This window comes from Arabidopsis thaliana, chromosome 4, assembly GCF_000001735.4.
Source record: "Arabidopsis thaliana chromosome 4, partial sequence".
NCBI lineage: Eukaryota > Viridiplantae > Streptophyta > Magnoliopsida > Brassicales > Brassicaceae > Arabidopsis > Arabidopsis thaliana.
Genome location: NC_003075.7, coordinates 17,362,833 through 17,383,557, shown reverse-complemented (window position 1 = coordinate 17,383,557; position 20,725 = coordinate 17,362,833). Strand labels below are relative to the sequence as shown.

Sequence of the window (20,725 nt, the reverse complement as noted above, 5' to 3'; positions counted from 1 at the left end):
CTCTAACTTGAACTTTTAAACAAGTTTATCTTTTTGTTTCACAAAAAAAAACAAGTTTATCTTTATGTCCCTCCTGAGACATATAAAACAAGATTATCTTTCTTCTTAGTAGGGATATAGCAAGTCCGGACGAGATCAAAAGTAGATTGACTCTTAAGATCTTACTAAGTTTGAGCTTGCTTTGGTTCCCACCTCTAAAAACCAGTTTTGCATAGTCTGAGACTCGTGTTAAATTCGATCAAATCTCTCTTTCAACGACGGTTAACTATGGACGTATTCGCAAAACATCACATAAAAACATCTCTAAAGTATTTGGCTATTTGCATAAATATTTCACTCTTACAGTCGTCAAAAGTATGAATGAACTCTACATATCGGCCCAATATGAACCAATTTGTAAGACCATAATGGAAAGCCCATGTTTCTCTTGTGCTTGTTTTAGTTGCAGAATCATTAGTTCACATATTGACCGGATTATATTAGTTTTTAAAAACGCATGTATGATGTAGTCACTGTATCATACCCAAGTTACTGTATTCATTACCCAAGTTCAAACTCGATAAAATGCATAAACTAAACATACGTTCTTTAGCCTTTTGTTTTCACTTCAATTAACTCATTTTGTGCGTTGTATATTTTTTTTCTTTCCAACAGCTACTTTTCTCACGTCTATATTTTTTACCGTTTGTGATTTTTGAGTCTCAAATATATGGAATTGTTTTTTTTAAATGGCTACTTTCCAAAGTCTTATATTTTTTACCGTTGTAAATGTTCAGTTTCAGATATATATGGATTTCTTTTTCTAATGGCTACTTCTCTAACGTCTATATCTTTTACCGTTGTAAATTTTAAATTCTGAAATATATTACCGTTTGTGATTGAGTTCACTTGACACACCTTCGTTAAAAATTACACAACAAAAAGCGTTCACAATAAGCCCAATGGGCCTAAAAGACCCTAACAATCGAACATACCCTTCTGACCAACACATTTTCTTAAGGAGACACTGTTGGTCCATTTACTCATTTAAGTAGGATTCATAACACTTGTCATGGTCGTCATTTCTTGTTCAAATGCCTTTTTAAGTAATAACGCAATGGAAGCATATATATACTTTAAACCCACAAATTAATAATGCATATGTATCTATTTTTCTTGCATATACTAAACATGTCTAAGTATGATATAAACTTTGACACTTTGGTGGTGCTGAGTAATCATCATATTTATGCTTTGTGTGCAAGTGAAAACGAACCGATAACAATCTTTAAGACTTCCCTACCAAACCGGTTTAACCTTCACAACAAACAAACCTAGATCAATTATCTCTAAACCAAAACCCTTCAAACCATGTCTTTTGTCGGACCAAACTGTACTCTTATATATGACATGCAGATACGTCGTTTTCATGGGCCTTACTAATGGCCCATTAAAAACATTCGTAATCAATTATTTTGGTTAGTCTTTCCCAAATTCGTCTACATTCCTCCTCGATAATCACTTTTAATTAAAACCATATGAATTTACGAAAAAAACAAAAACACAATTATCATTATGCAAAACATTTAATTCAATAAATTGAGGGATGTTTAATGTTAACACCAAAAATTATTACCAAAAATTGACTTCAATTAGAGACATATTAAAACGACCCTGATTTTACTCAAAACTTAATTGAAAGATTTAATTATCCAATAATAAAACGACACGTGTACCTCCTTGTCGCTTTCCTCTGCTTTCTTCGATGGCGTTGCATCGAAGCATCAGAGAGATTGGTATGGTGGTGGTGGTGAGAGAGCAGCAACAACAGCAAGAAGAGAAAGCGATAATCGAACTGATTAAGATCGTGAAATCCAAGTAATCTCTGTTGCTTAATCTCAGATCTTTTTGATAAGGAGAAGGAAGCAGAAGAAAGAGGTCAACGAAGAAGATGAAGCTCTCTGCTTTACATCAGAGTTACTTAAATCGCCGGAGTAATAGCTTCAGATCTCCGACGTCTCTTGATTCTTCCGTTGATGGCTCCGGGAAGTCTTTAATCGCTGTGTTTTGGCTTATCCTGCACTGTCTTTGTTGCTTGATTAGTCTAGTTCTCGGCTTTCGATTCTCCAGATTAGTCTTCTTCTTCCTCTTCTCTACTTCTTCAACCAATCTCTACTCTCTTCCGTTTCGTCCTGACTTACCTGTGAAACACCTCGATGTTCACACAATCGGCCGTACTCTCGATCCCGGAGCTAACGGAACGACGGTGGTGGCGACGGCGACGAAAAGCTCTCGTGTTGTTGTTGGAAGACACGGGATCCGGATCCGTCCTTGGCCGCATCCGAATCCCGTTGAGGTAATGAAAGCTCATCAGATCATTGGGAGAGTTCAAAAAGAGCAAAAGATGATCTTTGGGATGAAAAGTAGTAAGATGGTTATAGCTGTGACACCGACTTATGTGAGGACTTTTCAAGCTTTGCATTTGACTGGTGTGATGCATTCTTTGATGCTTGTTCCTTATGATCTGGTTTGGATCGTTGTTGAAGCTGGTGGTGCTACTAATGAGACCGGTTTGATTATTGCAAAATCAGGACTTAGGACCATTCATGTTGGGATTGATCAGAGAATGCCTAATACTTGGGAAGATCGTAGTAAATTAGAAGTCTTTATGAGACTTCAAGCTTTGAGGCAAGTCAATTTCTTTGCTTTTATATGCTTTGATCTGTTTTGTTTTGAATAATATGCATCTAGAGCTGAAAGTGATGTTCTTGTTTTGTTGTGTGTTTAGAGTTGTGAGGGAAGAGAAGCTTGATGGGATTGTGATGTTTGCGGATGATAGTAATATGCATAGTATGGAGTTGTTTGATGAGATTCAGAATGTGAAGTGGTTTGGTACTGTTTCTGTTGGGATATTGGCTCATTCAGGAAATGCGGAAGAGATGGTTTTGTCGATGGAAAAGAGGAAAGAGATGGAGAAAGAGGAAGAAGAGGAGAGCTCTTCGTTACCTGTACAGGGTCCTGCTTGTAACTCAACTGATCAGTTGATTGGTTGGCATATTTTCAATACATTGCCATATGCGGGGAAGAGTGCAGTTTATATAGATGATGTTGCTGCGGTTTTGCCTCAAAAACTAGAGTGGTCTGGGTTTGTGTTGAACTCGAGATTGCTTTGGGAGGAAGCTGAGAATAAGCCAGAGTGGGTTAAGGACTTTGGGTCGTTGAATGAGAATGAAGGTGTGGAGAGTCCTTTGTCTCTGTTGAAGGATCCTTCAATGGTGGAGCCTCTTGGAAGCTGTGGAAGACAAGTTCTGCTATGGTGGCTTCGAGTAGAAGCACGCGCTGATAGCAAATTCCCTCCCGGGTAAGCCTTTTTCTCTATACATAGTAAAATTAATCATCTTGCAATCTTGTTGAAGAGTGGAAAGGCATTAAACCGAAATTATGAATAGCGATTTAGGAAGCAGGTCTTTAGTCACAAGGAATGTAACTACTTTTGCGTAAGTTAAAATTAGGGATTAGTTAGTAAGTTTTGACTAGTATCATATTTTAGTTGGGAGTGTGAAATCTTAATCTTACATTGAATGTATCTCTCTAGTATATACTCTTGTTGTTGAGTCAGCAAACAAAAGGGTTTGTGTTTTCTGAGTTCTGTTCTCTTTTTGATTGTTGCCTGGATACAGATGGATAATTGATCCTCCGTTAGAGATCACAGTTGCGGCTAAACGCACTCCATGGCCAGATGTTCCTCCTGAGCCACCAACTAAAAAGAAAGATCAAATGCCATTATCCCAAGGCAACACCGTCGTGGTAATACCAAAGCAGCAACAACATCCAACGAAAATCCGAAAACCGAAACGCAAAAGTAAGAAAAGTAAACACGAACCTAGACCAACCGATACAACAACACAAGTTTATTCATCTTCGTCTAAGCATCAAGAAAGAAACTGAGAAAAGAAGAAAAAAGCTTTTGAGAGTTCAAGAGATTTTCTTCTACTATTATTATTCATTTGTTGCCAAAGTTTTTAGAGAAAACTCAGAGATCATCTTCTCCTCCAGATACCGCAAATATTACAACTAACGGAGAGGAAAACAAAACCGGGACAGTTTAGATTATGACAATGGAGCTCCCAAAAAAGGTATACAGGGTTTTTCGGGGAATGATGATCATTCGTTTTTCAACTATCGTTTTATTTTTTGGTCCTTTAAAACTTGTCTTTATTAGTAACAAAGATTGTTTGTTTCAATGTTCTTGAGGGTTACAAAAAGTGTAGAAACAAAACTTTGGGTTGTATAGTTTTGTAAGCATATTTCTCAATTCATTTATGTTTTCTTCTCATGGACCCAAAACGTGAAAGCCGCCCCTCAATTTTACTTATACTGATGATATAAATCAAATTTACCTTCTCACAAGTTCATATTTTTGTGAATATATTATATTTGATTTTTTCTTATATCCATTATGACACATCCAACATGATGCAAGTGGACTACTACCGGAGGACTTAGATAGCTAAGATTGGTTAGAAGCTACTGGTGACTTTCGAAAAATAAAAAATCTTTGAGATGAAGACATTGGAAAAGATACTTCGTGAGAAAGAAATGTGAAGAAAGTTGATAAAACAAACAAAACAGAATCATAGAAAAAAACAGAGGAATTTAAAGGGAGAGACAAAGACTGCAAACAGATTTATAACTGAAATAATGGAGGAAGATAAGGCGGTTTTGTCAGAAGATCACATGTCTTCTTTAACCACTTTTTTCCTTTTTTCGTTTTTTTTTTCTTTTTCTTACTAATTTATTGTCGTCGTAACAATGGGTTCGTGTCCTTTGACCATTTTACAATTCATATCGGTATGAGTCGGTTTCTTCGGATTAGGTTTTTTGAATTCTTAAGGAAGAATCAACCAAGCCATAAATGTTCCCATGCTTCGTGCGTAGCTTAGCTAGCTTCCCATACAAAATGATATCCCAAATTGAACAGAACTATAAAGAAACAGAAACGGTCACACCTTTTTCCTCTAAACGAAACGGTCACCTTTAGTTGTCACATGTCAGAAACACGAGCGAGACACTTTTGTTTCTTTAACCTTATCAAAAGCCACTTCCGTTTGAAACTTGGTTAAAGACACCTCTTTGCCTCCCATTTCCTCCAATCCCAATTTTTCTCTTCTTTTCAAGTTTCAAAAAATATGAATGAATCACTTATATATCAAGTATATGAAAAATTCCAACGGTCAGGATGGGGCGCCGCCTCATGACCAAAGAAGCTGCCGTGAAATGGGAACATCTCATCCACCCATCATTCAAGATTCCATTCTCTTTCTTATTTCTTCTATGAATCTTCTTCATAGAGATCTACAGCCAAAAATGAATTATTTCAGACGTGAACTTATTAAACCAGACTACAGTTTCTTGGAAACTGTTGTAACGTTTTGATTTCAGAAGTTCTCAGACATCTATACCTAGTTAAACTCTTCACAAACCAATGTCAATATGCTTGCATGTATTTGGATTAAACTTTTCGACTTACTAAACTCCTCTGAATAAATAAATAAAAAAGTTTAACAAAAAAAAAACTCCTATGAATATACATGCGTATATAATGTGAATAATTCGACGTAAATAAATGAGATCACTAAGAAGATACTCGTAAATATTTTCAAGTGACATCATTCTGTTTTAATGGTATTCAAGTTCCCATGTGTATGGTTAGTAGCCAATAAACGTTTGCCTGATTGACTGGAATCAACATATCAGAGGGAACAATAACTACATAAGGCGTAAGCCATGACAGCTTTTTTTGAATATTTGTATGTGAATTTTGATTGGGTTCAAAAAGATCAAATTAGATTGCGCGACCATGAAAAATAAAATCATTTTAAATTATTTGAAATAACAACGCAAAGCTGTTGGGGGGAGAGCAAAAAAAAAAGGGGGTTTAATATACCACAATCAATATCGTTTTGCTAAAACTCAAAATGAGAGTGTTTGTACGTATTATACGCTATATCTTCTACAATAAGATAGTTATGTACGTCAGATATGAATAAATATGCGATTTTTAATGAATACGCAAATTAAATCTCTCGTGATATGCTGATGTAAACAACAAACCACGGAAAAGTAAAAGGAACAAACCATCTTATAATGTGCATTTTAATATGTATGAAAAAGTATTACAGTATAAAAGATAATTCAGTCAAAAAGTTAGAAGAGAATAGTAAACTATTTGAATTACAAGCGAATAGTTTGACCCCACACAAATCTTCGAAGTTTGATCGAGTTATTTTTTTGGTGAAATATATACTCGCAAGGGAAGGGGAATTTGTTTCTTGGTCGACTATCTCACGAATCTGCTTAGACGACATGTGCTTTATTCTAAGTTGTTATGTTGTATTCCATACAATCAGAATGGTTGATATTTAATCCACTTTCTTATAATATTCTTTTGCCTAAATTCTTTTATGTGCATATGAACTAATTTAGGAAATAAGACGTTTATATTTGTTGATCAAGTAAAAAAAGGTAAACTGAATAATGAATAATATTCAAACGAAAGTGTGAAGACTGAAATCGATTTTTCAATGACATATTATTAGTATCAGATAATCAGATAAATGGTACGTAATATATATAAGTATGTTATGTTTTTCTTGATTCTATTTTTATTAGTGCGTCAAGGTATTTGTTGGCGTTGGAATCGTTGGATCATGGATGGCAAAAACCGTTTAAATGTACATATGAACTTTACACAGTATAATTCATAAATACTATTTACAAGTAAAATTAGTGTACAAATTAAAGGTTAATCATGTGTAAAACTAAAACTTTAAGTACTTTTAAGACTCAATAATTTAACTTGGTTGAGACTTACTTTCCTCTGGAGCCGACGTCCAACATTGAAACGAAAACAAAATCTCTTCTACTCTTCTACCATAGCTTTGATGCATGTGAGGATGAAATGCAAGTAAACAATTAGTGATATAAGGTTAGGACAGAAATTTAAGATATACTAAAACTCGTTTTGGAGAAATTGTAGATCCATAAGATGCATTATAATCTCGAAATATATTATTTAGTTTTAAAACTAATAAAAACAGATAAATATCTCCCGTTATATAGTATTTTGTGCAATATATAATGTTCTTTAATGAAAAATTTGATGATGTTATAGATAAATAATGGGAAATAAAAAGTATTCAAATTTCGGATTAAAAAATCCATCGAACCGTCCACCATCTTGCATGTCCATCATTCCCATTTATTTGTAATAGAAAAGTATACCAACTTGAAATATTAAATACCAAATTTTTTGTTATAAATAGTCCCACAGTTTTCTCATCCTCCAGAAAAACAAATCATCCCAAGTAATCCTAACTATACAAAACACATAACAATATGGCTCCTTCAACAAAAGTTCTCTCTTTACTTCTCTTATATGTCGTCGTGTCATTAGCCTCCGGTGATGAGTCCATCATCAACGACCATCTCCAACTTCCATCGGACGGCAAGTGGAGAACCGATGAAGAAGTGAGGTCCATCTACTTACAATGGTCCGCAGAACACGGGAAAACTAACAACAACAACAACGGTATCATCAACGACCAAGACAAAAGATTCAATATTTTCAAAGACAACTTAAGATTCATCGATCTACACAACGAAAACAACAAGAACGCTACTTACAAGCTTGGTCTCACCAAATTTACCGATCTCACTAACGATGAGTACCGCAAGTTGTACCTCGGGGCAAGAACTGAGCCCGCCCGCCGCATCGCTAAGGCCAAGAATGTCAACCAGAAATACTCAGCCGCTGTAAACGGCAAGGAGGTTCCAGAGACGGTTGATTGGAGACAGAAAGGAGCCGTTAACCCCATCAAAGACCAAGGAACTTGCGGTAATTACCAATTATGCTTTTTCCTTTATAATCAAACTGATATTATTAACGAACGTCTAATATTTACACATGGTTCGTAACAGAACAAACTTTTGTGTTATATTTTGTGTAACTTAACATGTAACACATGCAGCATGTGTATTGATGTTAATATTTGTGTTTGTGTATTGATCAACACAGGAAGTTGTTGGGCGTTTTCGACTACTGCAGCAGTAGAAGGTATAAACAAGATCGTAACAGGAGAACTCATATCTCTATCAGAACAAGAACTTGTTGACTGCGACAAATCCTACAATCAAGGTTGCAACGGCGGTTTAATGGACTACGCTTTTCAATTCATCATGAAAAATGGTGGCTTAAACACTGAGAAAGATTATCCTTACCGTGGATTCGGCGGAAAATGCAATTCTTTCTTGGTATACACTCAAAAACAGAGTTGCTCTGTTTTCACTTTATTTTCAAGAATTGCAAAATCTGATTATTTTTCCTATCTCTTTGTGTTTTTGCAGAAGAATTCTAGAGTTGTGAGTATTGATGGGTACGAAGATGTTCCTACTAAAGACGAGACTGCGTTGAAGAAAGCTATTTCATACCAACCGGTTAGTGTAGCTATTGAAGCCGGTGGAAGAATTTTTCAACATTACCAATCGGTAAGCGAACCGACATTGATTTGTGTATTAAGTAACAAAACCGGGTTTTTGGATTTTTATTAACCTGATTGGTTTTGGTTGGCAGGGTATTTTTACCGGAAGTTGTGGTACAAATCTTGATCACGCGGTGGTTGCTGTCGGGTACGGATCAGAGAACGGTGTTGACTACTGGATTGTAAGGAACTCTTGGGGTCCACGTTGGGGTGAGGAAGGTTACATTAGAATGGAGAGAAACTTGGCAGCCTCCAAATCCGGTAAGTGTGGGATTGCGGTTGAAGCCTCGTACCCGGTTAAGTACAGCCCAAACCCGGTTCGTGGAAATACTATCAGCAGTGTTTGAAATCAAGACGCTCGATAAACATTTGGGATTCTTATAACTGAATTTAATCTCGTATTGTTATTATTGTTTGTATGTATAGTATTTCAACAACAATTTCAAAAATTAGTTGATTCATCATAAGGATATAAAATTTATAAATCCTTATGTCGATCAATTTCTTTTTTATTCAAAGAAAGATTGTTTGCTTGTTTTATGTATTAAGAGAAATATAATAAAATGATATATTTCTTAAGAGCCATTGGTTTTCACTCCTTCATCCAACTAACAACATAACAAAAGTCGGTTTCTTCTACTTCTCCTCAATCTTCTTCTCATCAATTTTCATTATGCACCTCAAAAACAACATTTGTTTTTCTTCTTGTTTTCACCTGCTCTAGATGTTAACTAAGTGATCTGATAAAATAAGGTTTAAGCCGCATGTTCATAAATTCATTTTAGTCATATCTAGAAATGTCGGTGAGAAATTTATAAAAAACTGCATGAACACTGAACACATCTATAGAAACTTGTGTGATATCTATACAAAAACAGATACGCTAAAGCCCAATAAAAGAATTTTGGGCCTATCACTTTCCTTATTGATGGCCCAAACAATTGGGTCACCTCTTCAAGCTTGTATCATGGATTCATGGTAAGTGAATCTATATGATTGTAAATCAGTGATTTCGAACGATTTGGGACTGTTATGTTATAAAGTGAAGGTTTTCATTTTGAACAATTAAAGAAATCTCGAGAAATTAAATAACCAAGAATACAGATATATGAAAACAATAAGTCGTACAACGTACATTAGTTTTCGAAGGGATTTACGTATCGTTTTCTTCTCTTCACGAGATAGAAAAAAAAAAGCAGAGGAGGGCTAGACTAATGTATTGTTTTGACTTTTAAGAGACAAAAATAGATTTTCAATTAAAATAAGTAAGAATGGAAACTATAATTAATTAATTAAATGGAGTGACAAAAGCAAACTAAAAACCCCCAAACTCTCTAACGCAGAAAGAAGCGTCTTTGTCAGGCATGTTTCCAGCGTGGCGTAAACCAAGCGTGAGAGACACGTCACCAGTAGGGTTTGTCCCAAACCTTATAACGTTAACACCATCCATGTCAGCATCATCGAACCCACCTACACTTTGTTGACACGTGGCAACGGCGGAAAACGCGTCTGAGCCACCGTAACGAGAATTCAAGTCGTCAGAAACAGCGGCAGGAGCGGCGGCGTTGGAATAAGAGGAAGGGAGTAGAAGTGATGAAGCGTCGTTTTCGTAAGCATTAATGTTGGATCTTAGACGGTGGCCTGTCGCTACTGCTGCGTCTGCGTCTGATGCGTCTGGTGCGGTTGTCGTTGGAGTTTGTGAAGTGGTCCGAACGGCAGTGAAGTTGCTTTCATTGTTGTTGGATTTTGTGCTCTTGTCGTCGTTGCTGTTTTTTGTTTCTTGATCTTCTTCGTTCTCTTCTAATTCCTCTTCTCTTTCTCTTTCTTTTGATTCTTGTTGGTACATTTCTTCCACCATTGGTTTCCATAAACGAACCCTAGCATTTATGAACCAATTTGATACCTGAATAAAAGAGACAAAATTTTCACTAGTTGAATCATTATAATATCGAAATAAAATTGAGGGCTCTTTTTGTTTATTTGTCATTTGGTTATTTAATGTAGGGATACAAGAAATTGAGGGTTTCTTTGGGACAATTGAAAGCTGCAAACTTTGATGTACTTGAGGAAAAATGGACCCTTTTGCGTCTTTAATGTCGATCTCTTTCTCTCTCTCCTATGTTTTTGTATATATAAATATGCTATAATAATTTAAAGACGAATCCCAAGAAAAGCTAATGGTGAGTGGAAGGCAAAACACATGGTGTTCCTCTGTCATATCACAAACCAAACAAAGATAAGAAACAAAAACCATGCAATAGAGTCATCTCAGGCTACTAGTTAGTGTACTCGTACATGGTGTCAAATAATTTTGGCTTAGTCAAATTCGTTTTGAGTAACTACTAGTATTTATTATTTGATGTTTATAACAAGCATGTATATGTTTATGAAAATTATGAAATGGGTTTGGGTGATAAATTAATATTGTAGTTATATATATAACTGTGTACTATTGTGGAGTTTATTTATAAACATAGAATGATGGGTTTAAAACAAATCTTTAAAACACGCGGTTAAGAATTCGTAATCCAGACTGTGGTCATTTGATTGTCTGATTAAGAGTATACTCAGCTAACACAACTTGGTGAAGTAGAGGCATATGTATTTGATTCATGGAGATTTTAAATTTCATTATATCGTTGGCTATATGTATATATGTAGACTGACCTGATTTCTGGATAAACCAGTCTGTCGAGCCAATAGGTGTTTATCTGCATCACTTGGATACCTGAGAAAGAGACCAGAAAATGACATCACTCTCTATCTTTGCCCTAATAAACTCAATGTAATTTATTTTCTTTATCTTTTCACTATATACAATACAATCAAGTAGACGCAAGAAAAAGTACAGACTTTTTCCTAACAAGGGCGTGAGAATCTAACAGACAAAAGAAAAGTTGATGATTACATATCATCGATCCAGTTTTTTTTTTTTTACTTGGCTTTTTTTGTTTTGTTTTACTCTTAAAGCAATTTGTCAGAGAGGTGAAAATAGTACAAAAACACTACTCTTTTGCTTTATTTCCATTTTTTCGTTCACTCTCGTTAACAATAAAATAGCAAAATTCTAGAGACATAGTACTAAAGAAAGTAGAGGTGAAATAACGAGAAAATAAATACTTTTTCTCAGCTTTTTTCAAAATTCAGTTTCTCTATAATAATTAATAAATAACGAGAAAGAAAGAAAAAATTGACTTACGGGTGAAGGAAATGTTCGAAGAGCCAAGCTCTAAGTATATTGACGGAGCGTTCAGGCAAACCGCGTTGTGGCCGCCAAGCTTCTTGTTCCATCATACCCATTTGATGAAACGCACGGTTCTGACGCAAACTTTGCTCTAGCAAACGCAAACGCGGAGTTTCACCTTTTGTTAACCCGGAAGAAGAGATTCCCGCTGCATCTTTGTCCCCAAGAAGTTCGCAACTCTGCTTAAGCTGAGCCGCAACTGCATCTTTAAGGCATCTAAAATGTCTTGACATAGCTTTTTGAGCCAATGCGGTGTACGGTAATGCCGCACCGTGGCCCATTACTATGTCGAAAGAGTTCACAACCATCTGCATTTGCTCGCAGTAATGGTTGTACCGTCGGTCCACCTGCCAACGAAACAAAACTATACATTATACAATCCATAAATATCAATATTTGCCTTTTTCTTTTAATTAATGTTATTGTTAACTCGTGTGTGTTGTGTTATATGTTCACGTGATTATTATTTAGTGTAGATTTTATCACGGGAACCTATGCTTGTGTACGAGCATCATCTAATAAATAAACTAATGAGATTAATTAGTTACCTTTAAACGAGACAAAATAAGAAAATAAGATATTATATAGACAAATTATTGACCAGAGAATATACTTCAATGTTTGCGCAATCCTACCAACAGCACATTTTATCGTATCCTCGAGCATAAACTAAAATATTTATTTCTAGTGAGAAAAAAGCAAGGTCAACTAAAAAGTAGATAATTCAATTATGGGTAAACAAATAAGTAACGTCAAGGGTTAGCTTTAGGACGTAACTGGAGAGTAGCTTATATGGAGAAGGAAACGCCAATTACATAATTAATCGTAATTATTTAATGCATTTTCTTTGATTAATCGATTCCACCAAACGCTAAGCATCAAAATATTCAATATACTTTCTAATACGACCGTCACACGAGCAAAATGATTAAATTAATTTTAATTTTAAACAAATGATGGTAGGATTGCGCAATCAAACTCTACCAAAATAATCAAAAATAAGTAGTTAATCGAGAAAACAAAAGACCAATTCAGTCATATCAGGTTTCTTGTTTCTTTGTCATAACTCTTGGATCAATTTATGAATCTTATCGAAATGTAACGAAAACAATTTTACGTAAAATGTATGAACTAATATCACTGTAGAGTATAGACAAAGTCAAAATCAATATTAAAAGTTAATATGAACATACCTCTTCAAGCATGGTGAGTAGTTTCACTTTCCTTCTTTGATGCTCAATCCGATCAGACGCCGATAAAGGAGGATGCTCCTTGTTTGCTCCGGCCGACGAAGGAGAGCTGCCACCACCATCACCACCGCAAGTATTAGGGTTTGAGCTGTTCCCAAGTTTGTTCTTCTTCAAAAATCCTCTTCCAACACTACAAAACTCTTCCAACAACTCTTGCGCGGCCGTTGTGTACCTCGAGTTTCTTAAGATATTGACCGCTGCCATGGAAGAGGAAGAAGCAGCCGGAGATGATCGGAATTGGTTTAATACTTGATGGTGATGTTGAGAAGAATTAGCAAGAAGAGTCTTGAATTGATTGTATTGATGATGAGGTGATGCGTTAGAAGAATTGGCTCCGTAGTAAATGTTTCTATACTCTTCCGCTTTTGCTGCAGCCTCTAAAGACGATGAGAGAGATAAGGACAAGCCTTGTCCTCCGTGTCCTCCGCTGTTTTCCACGTGGACGGTCCCAATCTCCGTTTGGCTGTTGTGATGATGATGATGATGATCGGGAGAAGACTGCCACGTCGATATCTGCTGGTGATGCTGATGTGGAAGCTGATGCATAGACATATGATTAGTGTAGTTCTGATGGTGAGTTGTGTTGGTGGATGGACTTGGAAGTAACATGTGAAGAGTTGAAGAATTGTGGTGGCTCCTTGGGGAAGTTGTGGATGACGGAGACGGTGGTTGTTGCGGTGGCGGTGGATTCATCAAGAATAACTGCATGGCGGCTGCGGTGGCGGTGGCTGAATCCGTAGCATTCATAGCCGGAATATTCTGATGTTGCTCCTCAAGCAACTGCCTATTTGACCGGAAAGATTGGCCGAGGTCGAGATCTCTTCCTCCACCGCTGCTTCCGGGGAAATTAAACATTTCGGATAACATACCGGCTGATTCGTAGACCGGAATCCTACCTCCGGCGACTGAAGATTCCTCGTCCATCTCTACCCTTTGATGCTCTTGCTTCTGCTGAGTTGTTAAATTGGGAGAATCTGATCGGTCGAATCCATTAGAGAAGTTGAAGATACCTCCTTGGTGTTGATTATGATGATGATGATGATGATAATCTTGGGACATAGAATTATTGTGAAAAGTCTTCAAGAGAATTGTAGTATTAGGAGAAGTTTTAGTTATTCCCATATCAATACTTCAATCTTTTTCTTCATGATATATGTTAATATCGTTCCAGAGCTCTCTCTCTCGGATCCTGTAATGATTCAGACAAAGAATTTAAAACATATGTAAGTCAGAAACTAGGTCTTACGCTGTTTTTTTGTCCATCTATCTACATCACCTATATAACTGATGATGAACAAAGACATAGAGATATATATATGTAGGTATCTATATATATGTATGTATGCAAAGAGAGAGCATAAGAAGATAATACCTTTGGAGTTTGTTGCAGAGAAGATAATTGAGCTTAGGTATCGTTTTCTCTCTCTCTTTCTCGCTTTCTTTTTCTGGACTCTCCTTTTCTTTCTTACTAAGAGTTTATTCAGAATTCACAAATATTATAAAAGATATATATATCGGAAAGAAAAATATGCGAGAGAGAGGTCACTCTTCTTTCTTCTTCGTCACCCTTTTTAGCCCACCAATCTTCTTTATTAGTTGGTTTCCTATATATATATAAAGCTGCTCGTGCAAAAAAAAAATCGGTGATTTTTTAAACTATGGTTTCTTATGAAAGATTTAGTTGAAAAGGTTAATAGTAGGATTGAAGGATAGAAATTTCTAAGATGCGTCTTTTTTTCACGTAAATGTCTTCTGCCATTAACAATTTGAAGATGTTTATTTTCGTAATTTTTTTTTTTTTTTTTTAAGTGAGTACAAGGTCATATCTCAATGATACGAACCACCACCATAAATTTTAGTAATACTATCGTGACAAAAAAAAAAAACATATATAATATTTAAAATACTGCCATATTTATATTTCCCATAATACCCTCATCTGTCATTCTTCTGATTTCACTGGACTGACTCGCAGATAGGGTCAATTAAGTCCATATTTACGTAACTGGTCATTGTTGGTGCATAGCTCCCCAGTCCTCATCAGCATAATTTAAAGTCTACACATTTATTTTAAATGTAGCATATCTCTATTATCTTAACCTGGAATACCCTAAAAGATCTTCGTAAATAAAAAACTTCATAAAAAAAAAAAAAATCTTCTTAACGTTTGTTAATTTTTTTTTTCTACTACATCAAAATTGAATTTACTTACTTTATGCGAGAATATGACTCTCTAAAACTCCGTACGACTGGTCGTAATCACAACACCACAACAAATTAATCTCATATAATCAATTGATTTTAAGTTCTAACCACAAGTTAATTATCCCTTCCAATCGACTTTTCAGGGAAATGACAAATTAGTTACATATTAATTAGCATTTTCTAATGATAACATAATATATCCCACATACATATATACCAATACAGTGTTAAATAAAATGTAAGCTGTATTTTCTAACAATTAGCATGGCCGAAGTAATAATACTCATGCAAAATAATGCAAAGGCTAGAAAAAGTATATATTCAAACTATTTTTTCCGGCCATCGATCTTGTGATCATAAATTAAATTTTACTACTTGAGGGTCGAGTACGATGTAACTATGAATGGCTTGAAGGATAATGTAATGAAATTCGGTGTGCATTTTTTTTGTTTGGTGTATCAAATAAACAATAAAAGATGAGAGTTCGCACGAGCGGGAGTTGTGGTTTGGAACGTGTGAAAGGTAGGAGGACGGTTCAGAAGTCAAGTGCTCAAAATGTTAATTAGGTTTATGTGGGGGATAATCTAGAAAACCGATGAAATCGACACATAACCGTTTTTTTGGTTCAACAGCTTTGAGTTCGAGTACTTGAGTTTCTTTTTTTGGTATGGCTAGACTATATTTTTAATTCCATGGTTAATATATAGATATCGGAATTTCTTTCTTAAAGCGGTGACATATTTCGTATCACGTCTGTCTTGCTAAAAAAATAGCATTCCCAAATTCGAGTTTTGGTGCATATCCCACAAATGGTTAGAGAAAGTATTAGATATCGCACCGTAGGCATAAGTCCATATTGGGATAAATAATTAATGGAAATGTCGAAAGCACAAGTGTAACTCCACTTATATAATAACATTGAATTTTGTTTATTGTGTGACACCATGTGGGAATCTTTCATGTCAAAATCATATCAGCACGCAAATTCTGTTATTTTTTATTTTTTATTTTTACACAGTTAATTCATGTCGGAGTAGTAATTAAAATAAAATAAAATAAAAACACTCTGTTTTTCCATTTTAATATTCCCTAGAAACGTAAAATTTCATAAAAATACGTTGCAGGTTTTATTTTAAAATTATAGCTACAAAAGTTTTATGTTCCAACTACAAAACCTGGAATGACAATTGACAGCTTAACCTTTCTACCTTCCTACCGATATTTTTTCTCGTTTTCTATTTTTTCCTTTCTGAAATAGAAATGGTTCAATCTCTCTCACGTGAATCCCACCCTCCTTTCACACGTATGCACAACTATCTGTTACGTGCCGAACCTTCCTTTTTCGTACGTGTGGAGAGGATCTTCTTCTTAGGCATTTATACTCTTTACCCACCAAAGCCAACTTGTAATGGATCCTTTTTCCTCTGCTTTATCATATCTTCAATGGTGTCAATTGTCTAACCTTCAACATATTTATTAGTCTCTTCATTTTTATTTCGACACGTTTCCGCTTTTCGACCTCACATGAACATTCAATTTCATAGTATCGAATATTTTGATTGATTTTTTAATTTCTGCGTCTTATAACCAAAGCTATGTAATGTGTTTAACTGTTCATTATCATTGAAATGTGTTCGTAGTTTAATGTAACCGGTGTATTTTGGATAGCTCTTGGATCAGAAAGTGTGATCATGTTGTGAGGTTGAGTCATTTCGACAACACAAAGGAGACTAATTTACTTGCTATGATCAGTAAGAATGTAAATCTTTAGTTGATTTTTTTAAGGTTTTAGATGAATGTATAACCTATAAATTTGGTCCTACGAAAAACAAAAAACATGAAAGCAAAGACAATGAGTCCATAAAACAAAATGTTTGCTACCAAAAATCACAAACTTATAAAGAAATATTTACACAATTAGTTTTTCACGAAAACCAAATGATTATATATATACAAACTCGTGGTGATAAATTATGATTAAATATGAAATGTTATTATATATTGCAATGATCTGTTATATCTGTCGTGATAGGTTTCATATTACCTGACTATAACAACGTTGATTTCCAGATCCTGTTTTCAGACAAAAGGATCATGAACTAAGTTATTGTTGAAAAGGCTTTCATCGGGTTTGGTCTTTTAAGTACGTTGAAGGAAAAATTATGAGTTATCATCCAGATTCGATAAAATTAGAGTTAGGTTTGATTTGATTAAATGTGGTGCAATTGCAATTTGTTAGAAGATTAAAGTCACCACTTTCTCTAAAGGAGATAAAAAAAGGTTTGATTAGCCAAAAGCTATTACAAGGACTCATAATATAGTCTCATAGCCACGTAGGTTTGATTTATTGTCTAGTCAATATACCATATGGTTTCATATCCATCAATCGTCGTCATATGAAATTCTGCAAACCATTATTATGCCTCATGAGTTTGAAAGTTGCCGGAATTACATTCTTTTTTACTGATTTTTTTTTTGGTAATTTCTAATTAGTGGTAATCTCCTTTGTGAGCTTAAGATTCATATGAAAGTTTTGTTCATTCTTAACTCTGTAAGAAGTTTTATTATACATAAAGTTGTAAACAATAAAGTCGATGAGAAAGAAACAAATAAATTTGATTATTTGTCATGAGTAATGGGAGAGTGAGACCACAAAGGGAGTTGTGAAAATGGCAGTGATGGTCCCTTCTTATTCCATTTCTTGTCCTTTTGGTGTTACTCAAATTGTTCCTTTCGTATTTACTTTTTTTTTTCTTTCTCATCTTCTATTTTAGATTCTTATTTCATTGGTTTGATGAGTAATAGTAGTTTTCAACTCTTTTACTCTGTTTCTATTTTTGCTTTTTAACCATTAATTGTTATTTTACAATCTAACAGTGTTTTACTGTTTTTGCTTAATCGTTTGACTTAACAAGCTCACTACTCTTTTTAAGGTTTGCTTTTGAGAACTGTTTTAATGTTTTTAATACAAACATATACACATATGTAACGTATGCGTGTGCATGAAAACTGTCAAAATCTAGGAACGACATGTTTCTTTAAATTTGTCCCCGACTACTATGTCAGTGTATTTGTCTTATCAAGGTTCGAATAATGTTACTTCCCATGAGGTACTTGCGAAAACTTCTGTGTTTATGTCACCATGAAGATCACAACGAATCTGAATTAGGTCACTTGTAATTTTTTTTTTTGGTCACTTGATGATAGTGTAAATGTAATCAAATAACTAAATCCTTATACAATGATCAAACGTTGAGTCTTAAAAGAGACTAAACTTATGCACTAATTAATTCAATTTAAGTTTGGGAAATCCTCACCTAATGATGTTAACTTCTAACCTATCATATTTTCTCCGCGAACAACCACAAATACTTTGTATATCCAAATCCTCACGCGTTAGAAATTAATGAAAAAAATAGGGCAAGGATTGATTGAAGATGTTTTTTTTTGTCTTTATATTCTGATTATTATATATAAAAGAAATCACATCTCAGCTAGTGAATTGATGTGCCACTCATGACTATGACTCAGTAGTACATGCAACTGTAACTATGTGAGACTGTATAGAAAATGACCATTGAATTGGCCAAACAGGATAAACTATTATATCAAATGAAATAAGTTAAAATTGATGATTCGTATGAGATCTGAAATCATATATATATTCAAGAATATGCAACGCCTTATCTTGAAAGGTTTGTTAAGTTCATGATTCATGAATAATGTATATCAAAACTCACTAATCGCTCATCTAAATTAAAACTGTATATGGACCATCGAGTCAACGGACCTTTCTTCCAATTTCATCAATATAGAAGTAAAAAGTATCAACTATTGATAATATATGTGTGAACCTATATTAGAAGTTACCATTGGGCAATAGTTGGTTAAATAAAGCAAAAATTGTCATCAAATGAAGAAAAACAAAAGAAGCAAAATGTTTTTATGTGCGAAGGTCCAAGGGACCAACATTCTCATGGTCTTCTGTCACCACATTTTTTCAATATTATCTTTCCAATTATTATTGTTTATTTCTTTATTTATTTTGCATCTAAAGAGTATAATTTAAACCTTAATACAATTACAACAACCTCTACGAATTCATATCATTTATTTCCTTGTCTAGATTCATATACCACCAATAATTAGCTAGGACCATTTGTTATAGTAGCTTTTTGGATATCTTGACCATTTTGTTATAATGTTTTTGTATATATATATATAAATACATAAGAAAATATTATACAAAACACTTAATTCAGTTCTTTTATGTATAAGGACCGTAGTGTTATATCTCTAATATTTATATAAATCGTAGATGAACACGGAGTAACATTTTTTGATAAACATGTTTAGGAGATATCTGTACTTTGCAATTAAATTATGATGAATGATTTATTGGTAGTGACTAAATTATAGAAGTCCCCAATGGAAAAAAGAAGCAGCGAACCAGTCACACCGTCGTTGTAATCTACAACTAAAAAAATGCTTGATTTATTTTTCCTTATCAATATGTTTTCAAAATGAAAACGTGTACATATAAAAAAAATGGTCCTAAGAGACATATTAATTTTGATTGGTCCACCTGGAAAACCGGCAAGGGATGGCCATGGCCACGTGGGATTTGTGGTCCATGCTGGGATCAACGTTCCTCAATGTGCCACGTGTTTTGATCATCCAGCGTGACAGCCTGTGTTTTCAACTTTTCATCACCAAGCTTCAAAATCTTTTTTACTCTTTTTATTTTTATGCTTAAAAATAATTTAGAAATTGATATGGTCGAAGAGTAATAATAACTTCTCTTGTCAAAAGGGAGTAATTATATAATATGAAAATGGATTTTTGTCAATACATAAATTTTTATTTTCTAAATTAACTGTTTTGTTTTTTTCAACATGATTTCTCTGTTTTCTATTTGATTCAACGGCGCATTTTTTTAAAATGAAAATTGTTTGTAGCTCAATATTAAAGATATTATCGTCAAAAATTGTTAGACAAAAAAAAAAAAAACCCAGCCCACAATCATTATATGATATATGGCCACTGATAATACAACTATCTGTAACTGATTTAAACTTAAAAATTATTCTACAATAAGGGTTTTGATTCGTCGGCCCAAATTTACCATATGGGCCTTAAGAAGCCTGGTTAAAATATATGGCCACTGGATAATACAACTATCTTTCTTTCTTTTTTTCTTTAGTAATATATGGCATCAGTATTAGTGTCAATGATTTATAGATGTGAATAAAGTGAAATTTTTGGAAAGCTAATTGATAACTTTGATGACCAATATATAACAAATAAGTTTGTCTATTGCAGTACTTTAATTCATTGCTTGCGTAAGAAGTGAGTGGGATCACAATTTAAAGAACGTCACTTGATTCAACTACTACTAAAATAAAACAATCAGAAAAAAAAAATATTAACAGAGGAAAATAAAATATCCTGGAGTAGTTGAATCATCTTGCTAAGCACCTAATTTTGATAAAACTTGCGGTGGCACA

General features: G+C 34.4%; 3 protein-coding genes across 6 annotated transcripts; 2 read left to right on the top strand and 1 right to left on the bottom strand.

Annotated features, from left to right (window-relative positions):
* The first annotated feature begins 1,529 nt into the window (after positions 1-1,529).
* Positions 1,530-4,385, top strand: IRX14 (Nucleotide-diphospho-sugar transferases superfamily protein). The gene is made up of 3 exons (NM_119853.4): positions 1,530-2,667; positions 2,768-3,340; positions 3,660-4,385. Exons 1-3 carry the CDS (start codon positions 1,931-1,933, stop codon positions 3,925-3,927), a joined length of 1,578 nt encoding a protein of 525 aa, NP_195407.2. The 5' UTR covers positions 1,530-1,930; the 3' UTR covers positions 3,928-4,385.
* A 2,893-nt stretch (positions 4,386-7,278) lies between these two features.
* Positions 7,279-9,104, top strand: CP1 (cysteine proteinase1). The gene is made up of 4 exons (NM_119852.5): positions 7,279-7,876; positions 8,057-8,292; positions 8,386-8,526; positions 8,612-9,104. The coding sequence occupies exons 1-4, from the start codon at positions 7,378-7,380 to the stop codon at positions 8,864-8,866; spliced, it is 1,131 nt and encodes a 376-aa protein (NP_195406.2). The 5' UTR covers positions 7,279-7,377; the 3' UTR covers positions 8,867-9,104.
* A 442-nt stretch (positions 9,105-9,546) lies between these two features.
* Positions 9,547-14,643, bottom strand: BLH2 (BEL1-like homeodomain 2). 4 transcript variants are annotated; one of them, NM_001036720.5, is made up of 5 exons: positions 14,386-14,643; positions 12,957-14,202; positions 11,719-12,110; positions 11,187-11,247; positions 9,547-10,422 (listed from the first exon to the last, which is right to left on the bottom strand). In NM_001036720.5, exons 2-5 carry the CDS (start codon positions 14,133-14,135, stop codon positions 9,835-9,837), a joined length of 2,220 nt encoding a protein of 739 aa, NP_001031797.4. In that variant the 5' UTR covers positions 14,136-14,202; positions 14,386-14,643; the 3' UTR covers positions 9,547-9,834. The 4 variants fall into 4 exon arrangements, with proteins under 4 accessions (NP_001031797.4, NP_001329338.1, NP_195405.4 ...); NM_001342426.1 differs by lacking the exon at positions 14,386-14,643 and having other exon boundaries at positions 9,628-10,730; positions 12,957-14,379; NM_119851.6 differs by lacking the exon at positions 14,386-14,643 and having other exon boundaries at positions 9,628-10,422; positions 12,957-14,363.
* Between the last annotated feature and the right edge of the window lie 6,082 nt (positions 14,644-20,725).

Coding starts and splice junctions, on each gene's coding strand:
- IRX14 (NM_119853.4), top strand. CDS start 1,931: ATGAAGCTCTCTGCTTTACATCAGAGTTACTTAAATCGCCGGAGTAAT. Junction 2,668..2,767: donor ATGAGACTTCAAGCTTTGAG/GCAAGTCAATTT, acceptor TTGTGTGTTTAG/AGTTGTGAGGGAAGAGAAGC. Junction 3,341..3,659: donor GATAGCAAATTCCCTCCCGG/GTAAGCCTTTTT, acceptor GCCTGGATACAG/ATGGATAATTGATCCTCCGT.
- CP1 (NM_119852.5), top strand. CDS start 7,378: ATGGCTCCTTCAACAAAAGTTCTCTCTTTACTTCTCTTATATGTCGTC. Junction 8,293..8,385: donor GAAAATGCAATTCTTTCTTG/GTATACACTCAA, acceptor GTGTTTTTGCAG/AAGAATTCTAGAGTTGTGAG. Junction 8,527..8,611: donor TTTTTCAACATTACCAATCG/GTAAGCGAACCG, acceptor TTTGGTTGGCAG/GGTATTTTTACCGGAAGTTG.
- BLH2 (NM_001036720.5), bottom strand. CDS start 14,135: ATGGGAATAACTAAAACTTCTCCTAATACTACAATTCTCTTGAAGACT. Junction 11,248..11,718: donor TTCGAACATTTCCTTCACCC/GTAAGTCAATTT, acceptor TCTCTTTCTCAG/GTATCCAAGTGATGCAGATA. Junction 10,423..11,186: donor CTGGTTTATCCAGAAATCAG/GTCAGTCTACAT, acceptor TCTTTTATTCAG/GTATCAAATTGGTTCATAAA.